Source organism: Corvus brachyrhynchos, unplaced genomic scaffold (assembly GCF_000691975.1).
Source record: "Corvus brachyrhynchos isolate BGI_N302 unplaced genomic scaffold, ASM69197v1 scaffold10, whole genome shotgun sequence".
NCBI lineage: Eukaryota > Metazoa > Chordata > Aves > Passeriformes > Corvidae > Corvus > Corvus brachyrhynchos.
The window spans coordinates 7,194,834-7,208,193 of NW_008236180.1; the positions used below are offsets into that span (position 1 = coordinate 7,194,834).

The following is a 13,360-nucleotide window of genomic DNA, read 5'->3' on the forward strand; positions in this document are numbered from 1 at the left end:
TGACCAGAATTAAAATAGGCTCACTCTTGGAATTTGTCATCAGTCACCAGAGGGATTTTTCAGTGTCAAGCTTTCATCAGCAGAGCTTCAGAAATCCCCTTTGTAGCTTATTTTATTTACAAAGATGCTTCAAAGTTTATCATAGAACAGGAAGATTTTTTCCCAAGGGATGAATTTTCAGAGATAGCAAGCTGAGGAAGAAGGGCACCGTTTGGTTTTGGACTGCAAACAGATGTTTGCTTATAAATATTTTTACTGTTACACAAACTCAACATGTATTTTAGAGATGAGGACCTGCTCCTGTGCAAGATTTCCACTGATAGCAATCTATGGCCCTGATCCTGCTTATTAAAGTTAGTAGGAATTTTATTATCTACTTCCATGGAAGAGGTCTTGCAAGTGCCAGCATTGTTAGGAATACACACAGCGCATTAGGTACAGCTGGGGAAAGAACAGAACTTACTCTCTTCCACAATGAGTTACATAATTTTTTAACTTAGAACAACTTTATCACTCTTAAGACATTTGTATAGCACCAATCACCAAGAGCATTGTCACTAAGGCACTGGACTGGTACTCAGCTGTCACAGGCTCTGCCTCCAGATCTAGAGTCAATCTCCTGTGTTTATGTCTTTTGTTTTCACTGGCACATGATTTTTGACATTGGAAAATAAGGTAAATAATACAAAACATCCTCCATCATTTACAGGAACAACACACCACGACGAATTACAAGGTGCTCAAGCTCTGAAGCCATGAACGTTAACATTTCTGTGCATAGATTTCTTGGCAGAAGGAAATTATCCTGCAGGTATCAATACCGTGCAGCACAGTGGAGCAGTGATAGCTTCCCTTCCTCTGGAGTTAGGACATACCCTCAGTTAAATCCTGCCCTTGATGCCACAAATCAAAATAGTTTAGATAAATGAAGAAAAGCCCTCAGGACTCCTGCCTATGACAGCTAATCCAGGATGCCTTCCTAGGCTTTTGCATCAAAATCTGCTCCTATCAACTTGCAGAGCTCCAGTTTCAGCCTCTGAGAGCAGTGTTTGATGCTTTCAGAGGCAGCTGAATCCTTTCTTAGTCTGTAGTGGATTTATCTCTCCACATTATTAAAAAAGAAAAAAATCTTTAGGAGTTATCCCTATTCTGCTGCACCACACTGAATGTGTGCTCTGATGCACGAATTACTAAAAGTTCTTGGGGTGAAATAAGTTACTGCAAATGCACAGTAGCTGATTTTGAAACCACAACATCTCTACAATTTATTATTATTTTTACAAAATACCCAAAGTGATCAGACCATATTGTAGGTTACTGGCTTGCCGAAGGTTGTTTTAAAATCAAAACCATTTCTGAGTTACAGAAGTGCCAAAAACAATCTTGAACCAGGTTTGTTTGTTGTTTTTTGTTGTTTTCTTTTTAAACCAACCCCCATCCAACAAAACAGTTGTATAACTTAAAACAGAAACAAGAGTTTGTGTTGGAAACTGTTTAAAAACCAACCCACCAAATCATGCTTGAGCAGAAGCCTTGTATGGCAAAGATTCAGCTTAGGGCAGTTGAGTGCCAAGGTAAGACCCTCCATAGGTTTACAATGGAAATACTGACACAACCTCAACTACAGTGATGCAAATGTGCCCTAAAAACACTGTATTTGCTTTTATTAATAAAAGTGGTAGTGTTTACATTTGCAGGTATCTTACACTTCAGCATCACGATGAATACTGAGTAGAATGAGTTAAGTTTTGGCTGTAAGGTCAGAAGTTTCCAAACAGATGAATGAGACAGAAGTGACAGTCCTCAATCATGAAAACAAGAAGTTCAAATAAATAAATAAAACAAAACTAAGAAATATGGGTAAGCATTAGGTTGGAATGGTTCAATTAACTGCAAATTATGGCCACTAAATTAGAGACACAAGAAAACACAGTTACTTATTAAATAGCAAGCATTAAAGCTTTATGGTTTTGTATTTAAAAAAAAAAAAAGAAAAAGAAAGCTGTTAAAAATAAGACTTGCATTTACCAGGCCACCAAACTGCATGGACTAATAAAGAGACTAACAAAGGCAATACTGAGACATTAAGACACACACACGCTCCGTACTTGTGCAACTCAACCATATTCAAAACAATTGCCTTTTTCCTCACATAAGAAAAAAAAAAGCATCCCCTAAACATATCTGTTCATATAAAGCTTTAGGTTTCTTAAACTTTTGCTGTCTTATATAGCTCATTGTTATTATGTGTCCTCCTCATCAGAGGAAGAAGCTTATTTTATTATTTTTTTTAATGGAGGTGCTTTGTTTCTCTCAGACAAGAGATTACATTCCTCACACCACTACAGGTTTTCTCCATTTATAAATTTGGTGTTTACACCAACTCCTCCTAGGCTTAAAAAGATAAGGGTTGGCACTAAAATAAAGATTTTGGCTCCTGTAACTAAAATTAAGGCTCACAATGAATTTCCTTTCCACTACGTGTGTCCCATTTTTACCTAGTGGAAATGCCAGCCCTTCACCTACAGGCACTGGATACATTCTGAATTGCAGGGGCCTGTTTTCAGTCATGTTTTCTCCTACAGCTCTACAAAGTTCAGGTGGCAACTGTCTAAACCTGTGAACAGGAAAGATCATTCTTGAAAGGCGAGTAACAACCGCAGCTAAATTTTTTAGACTATTCAGTGTCTTCTGGAAGTAATTCTGAATTGAGATGGGACAGTAACTCCCTCATATCCCAGCTCTTCAGTGAAAATGGACTATGTCATTCATTTTAAGACTTTAGCCACACAAAAGCAAATGAAAAGTCACAATTCTGAACAGTTGCAGTTCTTAGTATTGAAAAGGCATCCGATACCTGAAGCAAATCTAGCTGCACAGACATCACTGACCACACCCTCACTTGAATTTAAACTGGATCTCTTTCCAAAAAAAGAAAGCCAACACGGTCTCTTGAGTGGAGGGAAGCTAGTGTGAAAGGCAAAGAGGCAAGAATTTTGGTGTTCGTTTTTGTTTCTTTTCCTTTTAAAGTCATTGCAGTAAGATCCAGATCAGTTTAGGGGTGTAAATGAAGGGGGAACAGGGGTGTTTGAGTAATATAGGCTAACACTGTTCTAGATGTGTTATTACACCTGTAATTTCTGACTCTGTACAAATTGTACACGTAGGTTTAGACACATGAAAAAGTAACACACTCACAGAGACATAAAACACCTAGGTATAAAATATAAAGCAGTGTAGTAGTTACTAAAATTACATGCTCTCTTATTGCTACAGTGATTTTTGCTCTTTTTTCTTTTTACTGTACCACATGTTGTTCTAAGCATATAATTTGCATAAATTATTCAAGTTTAAGAAAAAATCCACACATCTTCACTTTTAAGCTACTTATATAGTTAATATAAAACAAAAAAGGTTCTAAAGTATCTCTTTATTAAAAGAGAAATAAAAATGTCATTTGAAACTGGAATTCAGTGGCCAAATCCAAGGGCAGTGCACACCTTGTCATTCCGGTAGTCGTTGCCCACGCAGCGCAAGCCGAGGTTGGTGGGTATTTGGCCCAGTCTAGAGATGGTCACCAGACCTGCATGATGCCCTACGTGTCTGTTATTGTTCTGGTTTTTGTCTTTAGCAAAAAAGGACTATGAATGACCAAAGACTAACATTTATAATTTGTAGCAAAATTTGGTTTTATGTAGAAACAAGCCATGTTTTGCATTTGGATAGAGATTTAAATGAATTAAAGCTAAAAATTAAAAAGCACGATGCTGCAACATCTGGTCACTTGTTGAAGACCTCACTTTTAAAGTGGTTAAGTTTGCACAATTTGTACTTTTTTCTTTTTTTTTTTCCTTTTTTTTTTTACTAAACAGTATTTTTCCTTCTTTTATAAACCAGAAAAACTAAACTACAGATAAATTTTCCCTACCTTGAGCTAATGCTGCAGATAGGGTTGACAAAGCTGTACAGCGCAATCAAACATACTTACATCTTAGCTCATTGTACAGGTACAGCCATAATCAAGGCACAAAGATCTTCTACAAGTTATTTTCAATAAAGTTGTACAAAATAATACATTTTACAGTCTGTACAAGAATAATAATCCAGCAGTAAAATAAAAAATGAGGGAAGGGAAGAAGAAAAAGAAGGGAAAGACTGTGAGGACTACAGTCCAGATAATGATTTTTAGAGCAGACAGGATCATCAGTGGACAAACTGAAAACAGTGTGTGGTTAACTCTTTCTGCAATCACAGGCCATACGCAGTTCAACTCATAAATGTCCACGGTTGTCTTTAGACCACCAAGACTGGTTTTAAAAATACCCTTCTGAAAGGTAGCAGTTGGTTTTTGCACTGTCTAGGTCTGTTGGAGAATTGTCAGTATTTCCGCCCAAAGCCACATTACAGTCAGAGAACCAAACTCAAGGGTCTGTCTTCAAACTTGGTCTGTGACTTGGCACCTTCGTTACTCGGATGCAGTGAGTGATACAAAGTGGAGATCACGGGTTATAGGATTATGCCCGCAGCAGTGCTAAATTACCTAAAGTTTTCTCTCCCCCAATTTTTGTTTCACATTTTAATTTTTTCATCCCCAATTCTTTCAGGTGTTCCACATTCAGGGCTTTTAATTAATTAGGTTTTATTTCTTTTTTTTGTTTTGTTTTGGTTTTTTTTTCCCTCTCTTTTTTGTTAATAACAGTGTTAGGGAATCCTCATGGAAATGGCCTTTTAAGTGTTAGGGGCCATCTCAATCTGTCCGAGGGGTACAGAAGCAAGCTTAGAAGTGCTGCTATTGTCCAGCAAGGAGAAAAAGTTGAGGGGTGCAAATCAATGGGAGATTCAAACAGTTCTCTTCCACCCTATGTGGGCAAGGGTGTTTTTTTTCTTTTTTTTAATAAGGAATAAGGAGTCCAAAACACAGAAAAAAGTGCTCTCCATCACAACAACTCGTATTGGCGAAGGTGCATGCGCTGAATAATGTCCCGACAGTCATTGAAAACCCTCCGGATGTTCTCTGTGTCCACAGCACACGTGAAGTGAGGGTAGCAGTAGTGCCTTCCATCTCCACTTGCTGTGCTGATTCTCTGTGCAAAGCAAGAGAGAGACACTGGGTTAAAATAAAACCCACTGGGGAAACCCCACCCTGTCCCCAAAATTGGGCTGAATGAAGGTGAGATGTGAATGTGTGAGTTGTGTCTTCAGAAAGTGGAACTGAGTGGCAAAATACCCACAAGTTTTCGCTCTCTCACCTGGAATGTGAAGTTTAAAATGATCAGAATTACACGGTGAGATGGTCACTGAGAACTGGGGAATTTCAGAGAGGAATGAGAACTCAGGGAAATGCCATTATTTATATGCAGCTTTGGTGGATTTAGCAACACAACTCCTAGTCCATTTCGCCATGAAAAAAGTAGGATTTTGTCTCCCTGTACAAAGCTTTTATCCCCTTTTATCACACTTACAGAAAGCCTCCCTCAACTTTTAATTTTGCTCCATTTTAAAATGAGTCCACAATTTGATTGCCAGCCTCACCATTACAAGTTACAATATTTAAAAAAACCCCAAACTATGTCCATTATAGCTTCAGCTGACCAGTAATGGGAAAGAGAACATTAATATGTGACAGATGAGGCATCTTTTGATTAGTCTCTATCTTTAAAAATAATGCATGGAATAAAAATCTGGTCCTATTAATAACAGCAGAACTTCACTCATCATTCTATTTGGGGTTTCTTAATTCTCACCAATTCTTTTGCTATTTAATTATGTACAAACAAATATCCAAACAGCAGCTAAGAAACAGCAGTAAAGGTCATAAATATAACAGTGGTTGATGCAATGTGGATGTTAGATATAAACAACACAAGAAGTGACAGCACTTGGCAATAGCAGAAGGTGAGCAAGAGCTTGGGTTTGAGAAGAATCATGTAAGAAATAGCCAAAGAAAGGAAATACTTACAAGAAACTCGTCTCTAATAAAATACTTGGCCCTTGTAACTCTGGGATCCTCACCAGGCTCTGGTGTTGCTGATTAATAATAAAATAAGTATCTTATTAAAACAGATGTTTTCTGGTAATAGCACCTAAAAATCTCAACTTGTCCTGTTTTCTGCTCACATATGACAGAAATACACTTAGCAAAACTGACTGTGAGACAAGACAAATCATAACATTATTTAAACCAGCAAGATTTCAGGAGAACAAGGGAATATTATAATGGTCACAGTACCTGGCATTTGGCAGGTAAGAGAAATGACCACAGGCAGGATTAGGGGGAGTCCCGAGGACACACTTGTGACAAAGTGTCAGACTGTGGTATACACCAAAGTAAAAGGATTTTGTCATGATGAAATTATTAATATATTAAATGTTTTAAGAGGCAGGAATCTCTCATTATTAATACCTAAAATTCAACATTACAATTTGGCTGAAAGACAGTGATGATTACATCTACTTAAGAGTTTTCAAGTCTTAGCTGAAGCTACCAAAACCATCACCAATGTGATTAACAAGGAAGTGATAAACTGCAAATAAAACTAGAAATCTTACCATCATCTGGTGTAGTGTAGCGAGCAAATTCTGGAAAGTAGTCTTCAATTTTAGATTTCCCTGCCAAAACTTTCTCTGCTAGCAAATCTTGTTTATTCAGGAAAAGGATTACTGAAATGGTCCGTAGCCACCTGTGAAAATGGAAACCAAACACTGTGAGAAGGCACAGCCCAGATCACATAGAAACTTAAAATAAGTCACCCAAAGTGTGTGGAGACAAGATCATATGACACTGAAATGATTTGGAAAGATTCCTTTTATACCTGAATCCCAAGGGTGTAATTCCAGGTGTGCACACCTTGAGGTTGTTCGGGTGGTCCCCACTTTGTGCTGTTAATCCAAACCCATCCCAGGGGAACATTTCCACCTCCCAAAGCACTGCTCCATGACTGCTTTAATTACTTCAGCCTCAATATGGCAACCACCAATCAGTAGCTGTGCAGAGCTCTTTTCAATGAGCTGAGTGTAATAAACATTAAAGGTGGGAGGCTGTGACCAAAGAATCAGCCCAGACTGTGCGGGGAGATGTGAGTAACAGAGCCCCCAGTGCTGTTAACCCTGGGGGGCAGCCAAGCACCACATAGCTCCTCACTCACCTTCCTCCTCAGGGGATGGAGGAGGAGGAAAGGAAGAATGAAAGCAAAAAAATCTGGGGGTCAAGATAAAATAGAAATAATGATTGTTTAATTAGTGAAGGGTAAGTGGAAGCGAGGAGAAGACAAAACCAGTGATGTAAAGGAAATCACTCACCACCTCCTGTGGGCAGACCAATACCCAGCAAGCTGGGTAGCCTCCCAAAATCCCCTCTTTTCCCTCTTACTGTAGAGCATGATGTTATGTGGCATGGAACACACCTCTGGTCAGTTTGGGTCTGCTCACCTGTGTCCCCTCCCAACATCCCCATGGATTCACTGCAGGGGCAGAGTAAGGATCAGAGAGGGCCTTGATGCTCTGCACACACTGCTCAGCAGCATTAGTGTGCCATCAGCATTGTTTTGGGCAAAACCTAAACCACAGCACTGTATGAGCTGTTACGGAGAAAATGAACTTTGTCCCAGCCAGGCCCATCCACGAGTGGTGACTGCAGTATGAGACGGGATCAGTAATCTCAGTGATAAGAGCCATTCACAGACCTGTTGTTCCAGATACTCTTGAAGAGGTTTAGTGCTTCCTGCAGCCGATTGGTCTGATTGTCCTCTCGTATCACCATGTTGTAGCTACTGCTCGCCACCACAAATATGATAGCAGTCACATCTAAACCAAGAAATACCCTTTAGTTAATGCCAGACTTCGGAAGAAACATCCAGGAATCATGAAATTCAATAGGAAGCTGCCAGACTCTCAGCTCCGTGCAGAGAACAGGCTGGGATGATGCTGCTGACAGCGTTTTAAATACCAGGAATCAAAAAAGAAAGTGAAGAAACCATGAAAGAGAGGCAAGGCAGGCCCCAGAACAGAAGCTGACAGAATGACAGAAAGTATAGGAAAGAAAGGAACTGAAGCAAGAGAGAGAAACTGAAGAAAGCCAAGAGGAGAATTTAAAGGAGATTTAAAACATGTAAAGAAAATTGGAAACAACTGTGAATTATCAGGAAAGGACAGGGAGGCCCTTAGGGAGAAACCTCAGGACAACCAGCACTTTTTATCTGCATGAAGAGTAATAATGACAACAGCAGACTGCAGTGAATTCATGGTTAATTGCTCTGGTCCCCCTGTAGTGTGTTTTACTGCTTAGAGCCCCATCTCTTCCCCGGGAGGCATTCCCAGGATCACAGGATCCGGATCCCTCTGTCTCTGTGGAGCTGTGCTGCTCCAGTCCCTCACACTGACATCCAGGCTCATCTACCTCAGGCACCAGCAGCAGAAGAGATGAGTCAGACCATGAGGTAACAGGAAGAGGAAGGAGCAGAGGTAAAACCCAAACAAATCTGTTATTAATAGCACAGGAGAAAATATTGCACAGTCCTTCCCCACACACACACACTGTCCAGCTGATTCTGTGACAGGAACTGTAGCAATGTGCCATGAATTCCAAGTTGCTTTCTGCTTTATTTATTCTCTAGGATCTCATTGTAACTCTTCTACAAAAAGGTGGATTTTTGTGTAACTTCATCAATATTTCGTCCAAACAACAAGGAAGAGAAAATATTTTCACCAAGTGTAGGTTTAAAAACAGCTACCTGGAGAAAGGTGTCACATCTAAACAGAGATACAGAGTAAAACAAAGAGCTGCAGTGAGGGTACCTGTTACATTTCAGGACAGACACAAAATTGCCTAATTTCAGTCATGTGGGAATTAAACCTGACCTAAACTCATGGGGACACTGGTGTTAAGAGACTCCAGCTCTCACCAGATGTGACACCACGTCTAACCAGACAGATGATCCCTACAACTTCATTGTGCACTACTGGGTCAGTGCTGATTCAGAAAGAAGCACCACGACAGAGCAAAGTGGATGCAATTATACACAAAACCATGATATTCTGATTTTAGGCATATAGTAATTATCCTGTATTTTGCATAAGCACATACATATGTAAACCTGCATGTGGAAGACAGAACATGGCTTGGAATTTACACTCTCATGGATGGCAAATAATGCACAAAGCCACCTCCAAAATTAGCTAATTAAATGAAGAGAGGGAAGCCAAAAAAAAAATGGCCAAGCTGAAGTTATCAAACTCAAATTTTTCTCCACCTACATTCTCCCTGAAGATGTTCTATGTAGTTACAGGAGTTTACATGTCAAGAAAAACTCCATTCTATACGACTGTTAGATAACTCCTTATTGAGCTATGTGGAAAGATGATGGGTTTCACACAGTTGAGAAAATGAAGATTAGGCACTACAATTTTGCAGAGAACTATTTTATGAAGCCAACAGAAATTCTAATCCTACCATTAAAACACTGGATCCATTTTCGGCGTTCATCTCGTTGCCCTCCGACATCAAACATACTGAGAAAAAACCATAAATCCAGTCAGTCAGAATCATTCTGTGTTGAGTTTTTTGTGTCTGCATACTTACAGAAAAGGTAAAAAATTTTAGGACTTCTGTGTCATAGAAGCTAAAAGGAATCTTGGATTATATGAACCTGAACAGGTAAACAATCCATGAACATATGCATGCAGAGAAAATAGATTTAAAACATTTTGTTCTTCATGATTTAAAATAAAGCAGAAATTGCACACCAATTTTCATTTCTTCAAGCCAGACTACTAAATTAAAATTAATAAAACACTTGCTTTCTATTAAACACCGATACTTGAGAAATACAGTAGTCTCAATAACTATGGTAGGCTCTCCTCCCAGCTTACCCATGTATTTGTCTGTGTTGTATTAAAAAAAGTAAAAACATAAAAAAGAAAAAAATTATACTTACTGAAAATTTACTTTATCCACCTGAAACTTGGTTTCAAAAATTCCTGATGTCAAAACTCTGCATCTGAGAAGATCCTAAAGCATAAAGAAAAATTCATGGATTCAACACAGATATTTGGTGAGTTTTCATATATTCAGCAATGGAAATAAACCCCTTTTATTCCATGCTGTACTGCGACACCAGGGAACAGCACTGGAGTGTTCAGTGTCACAGAAGCACAATGGAAATCTCGTGACTGATGTAACCTTGTAAGTCATTTATGTGTATAAACAAATGCAAAGGACAAAGCCATTTTTACTGGAGTACTAAATATGTACAGTGCATGGCAATACCTGAATGGCAATTAGAAAAAGAATGAATTATCCCCAAAGATGAAGGAGGCAGGTCACTCGTGTAATTTCCTAACAAAGCTCCACATACCTGGTCAGATGGGGTGTATTCGTTCTGTTTGACTATGTCAATCTTGTCGAGAAAACTGGGGAGCGGAAAGAAAAAAGAGAAACTTGTCAGTCTCAAATCAGACGAACTTTCTAATGCTTTAGTAACTGACGGTTACCACGTAAGTTTTGGTGTATTTTAATGCTCTCAGGCTCACAAAATGATGAAAAATCGCACACTGAAATGGCTCAATTTGGGTCCTTGCCCGCAGGACGAGCGTTCCCAGCAGCAGCCGGCAGAGGGCTGAGCCCAGTTTAATTAATCCACCTGGGAATCTCATCCCAGCCCCTCCCGCCGACTCCCGCCGCCACAAACACAACAGGAGTTTAATTTAGGTCATTTATTCATACGAATCCTACGATATAACCTGCTACTATTAACGGTAAAGCAATGACTCAAGCAAATTACCCACATGTACTTTCCCTGAAAGTAAAATGAGTAATTTTAAACAACATATCAACTCTATAGTTCTTTAAATAAATGAAAGCCCTTAACCAATTTCAGTCCAAGTTCAGTTAAGTGACAGGGGACACTGATTTTTCAGTGTTTCAATTTACTTTCTGGAGCAGCAGCAGTAGTTGGGTAAATGGGTAATAAGAGATGTATTTCATTAAAATTGATTAGGTATTACCTACAGATGATACTCTGGAGTATTTAAATTTTTTTTACCAATTAACTATAACCTCATAATTATCTTTCACTTCAACTCAAAGAGCAAAAATCTCAAGGAATTAGTTAATTCTGTTTTATTGTGGTGGCAAAGCAGCAGCTCAGGATGCAGATTTTATGGTGTTTGCCCCCAGTCCCACTGCCCAACACCACGCCCTTGGCCAGGTGCCCCCTGCTCAGCCCCTTCCACTTGAGCAGTGCCTTTACCCCTAACATTAATGATTAATCAGCCCTTAAACCAATAGGCTTCGAGCTCCCTTTGAAATTCCTCTGCATGAATTGTTTTCTCTCTGAAGCAGAAATCACAAAGAAAAGGCCAGTTTTCCCTGCCTCCTTCAACGTGCATTAACAACAGTCACAGCTTAAAGAGGGGAAAAGAGAGCCCTGTCCCAGATTCACGAATAAAAAACCCACCCCCAAGAAAAATCACCGCAGGACTCAGCCCCAGTTTCAGCCCCAGCTGACTTCCTAAAACACCTAATGAGGAGCAGGGAATGGGGAAAAATAATCGTAGATTTTGACAAAGGCTTCAGTGCAATGCCCTTTTCACCAGGAACTAGATGATCTTGTTTCAGAGACACATGAAAATTAATTTTTGTTTAGATTGAATTACAGAATTTTAAACACATTAAAATGTATCTTAAGTTAAACACACTACAAAAACACGTGAGACAAAGTACAAAGATCAATTTCCATCATGGAACGTGACATGGCCACAGACACACAAGGATAAAGTGGTGACAAACTGTGCTCTGCAATTTGTAAGCTGGATTTTTTTTCCTCCTATCTTCCAGGCTGTTAAGTCATTTTTTCTTCTTTTTTTTTTTTAATCCAAAGAGAAGAAATAAAACTCTCTGTTCAGTACACAGAGGATGTTAAATATGTACAACACCCGTGAGTTCCAAGCAGCGTGATTGTTTCCACCCCATCCTCTCCCCTCAGAGCACGGTTTCAGAATCACGTAGCAATTTCACAAGTTGGAGGATGCTTGAAAAATGTTCCGAACAGAACATGTTCATCAAGATACAAAGGTGATTACTGCAATCACCCAGCCTTTCTGTATGAATTTATCCAAGCAGAACATTTTATGCTGGGTTCCACAAGAGGGGGGTTTTTGGTTTTGTTTTGGGTTTGGGGCTTTTTTGTTTTATTTTTAAACCCTCTGCTAATCAGCTTAATGGATTTTGAAAACTGAAAATTAGAAAATAACAACAAGATATTGCTATAACCTGGAACTGAAAGTACAAACCTCTTACTGTTGTTTATGCAGACTATTTTTAGGTCTATGATTTCCTTGAAAAACATCAGCCACATAGGAGCAGCAGTACTGTACTTGAGATGAATTCCAACAGCAATGCTCATGCCAGGTAAAACAAGTTCAAATGGAATAAACATTTCTTCCTCCCCCCAAAACAAGCTCCAACTTTCAGCAACATCTGATACTCCTAACAATGCTCGTTGGAGAAGGAAGTCTTTCAGTGTGTGACAGTCACCAGAAAACCCCTCCTGCTTCCAGGGGCATTTTAGGGAAAACACAGCACAGTGATACATTAGATGAAGATTTCCCCCTGTGCCTTTCATAGAAGTCTGTTCCAGCAGCTTTAGAAAGGGCTGAAGGCATTAAAAACCAGTTTGATTTTTTGCTCAAATGTAAAGAAAGGGGATTTTTCTTTCGGTTGGTCAATGCAAAAATAAATTTAAGGAGAAAAGGGGAGCAGAAATTTGATCCGCTCTGATATACCTAAAATGAGGAGCAACAGCAGGAGCATGAGAGTTCAGAAAAGATCAATACACTGTGTGCAGAGACTTTTCAGTCAATGTTAGTCAAGACCAAACAATTTATCCAGTAAATTTAACTAATAATCCAGTCAGATGAGAACAAAGCCCAATTCAAAATAAACACAAATTCACCATCATTAATTTCTATTTTTAATTCTTGCTGTGCTCTACCCAAAACACAAGTGAGGCCACTTGAGTACTACTTTGTGTGCTGAATTCACTGCTGTGAGAGATTGTTCTAAGCCTACTGGAGACGTGCCCACCATCTACTGTGTCAGCAGTGAACTTACAGGGAGAAGCAGAAGTGACCTTGGTGAAATAATTCCCATAAAACTGTCAAACCACAAAACCAAATTTTATACTGCGAGCAAGCCTTGAACGAAGTTACAAAGTCAGTTTTTTTCTTCTGTAAAATCTTCCCAGAGATTATATGGAAAAGCCATTTTCCAGAAAGCAAATAATTCATTCAGCATTGCTGCCAGTTCTCACTTTGGGCCACATTCTGGACATGACTAAGTAACAGGATCAGCTCCTGCTCTACA

General features: G+C 39.2%; 1 protein-coding gene across 1 annotated transcript in view; it reads right to left on the minus strand.

Annotated features, from left to right (window-relative positions):
- Positions 1-1,236: 1,236 nt before the first annotated feature.
- Positions 1,237-13,360, minus strand: part of GNAS (GNAS complex locus) — a 47,732-nt gene continuing 35,608 nt past the window's right edge. Inside the window, exons 4-10 of the mRNA XM_017734640.1 lie at positions 10,353-10,407; positions 9,933-10,006; positions 9,449-9,507; positions 7,683-7,803; positions 6,550-6,680; positions 5,960-6,027; positions 1,237-5,084 (exon numbers count right to left, since the gene is read on the minus strand). Of these exons, the coding sequence (XP_017590129.1) occupies positions 4,938-5,084; positions 5,960-6,027; positions 6,550-6,680; positions 7,683-7,803; positions 9,449-9,507; positions 9,933-10,006; positions 10,353-10,407 (655 nt within the window). The 3' untranslated portion in view covers positions 1,237-4,937. The remainder of the gene's footprint in view (positions 5,085-5,959; positions 6,028-6,549; positions 6,681-7,682; positions 7,804-9,448; positions 9,508-9,932; positions 10,007-10,352; positions 10,408-13,360) is intronic.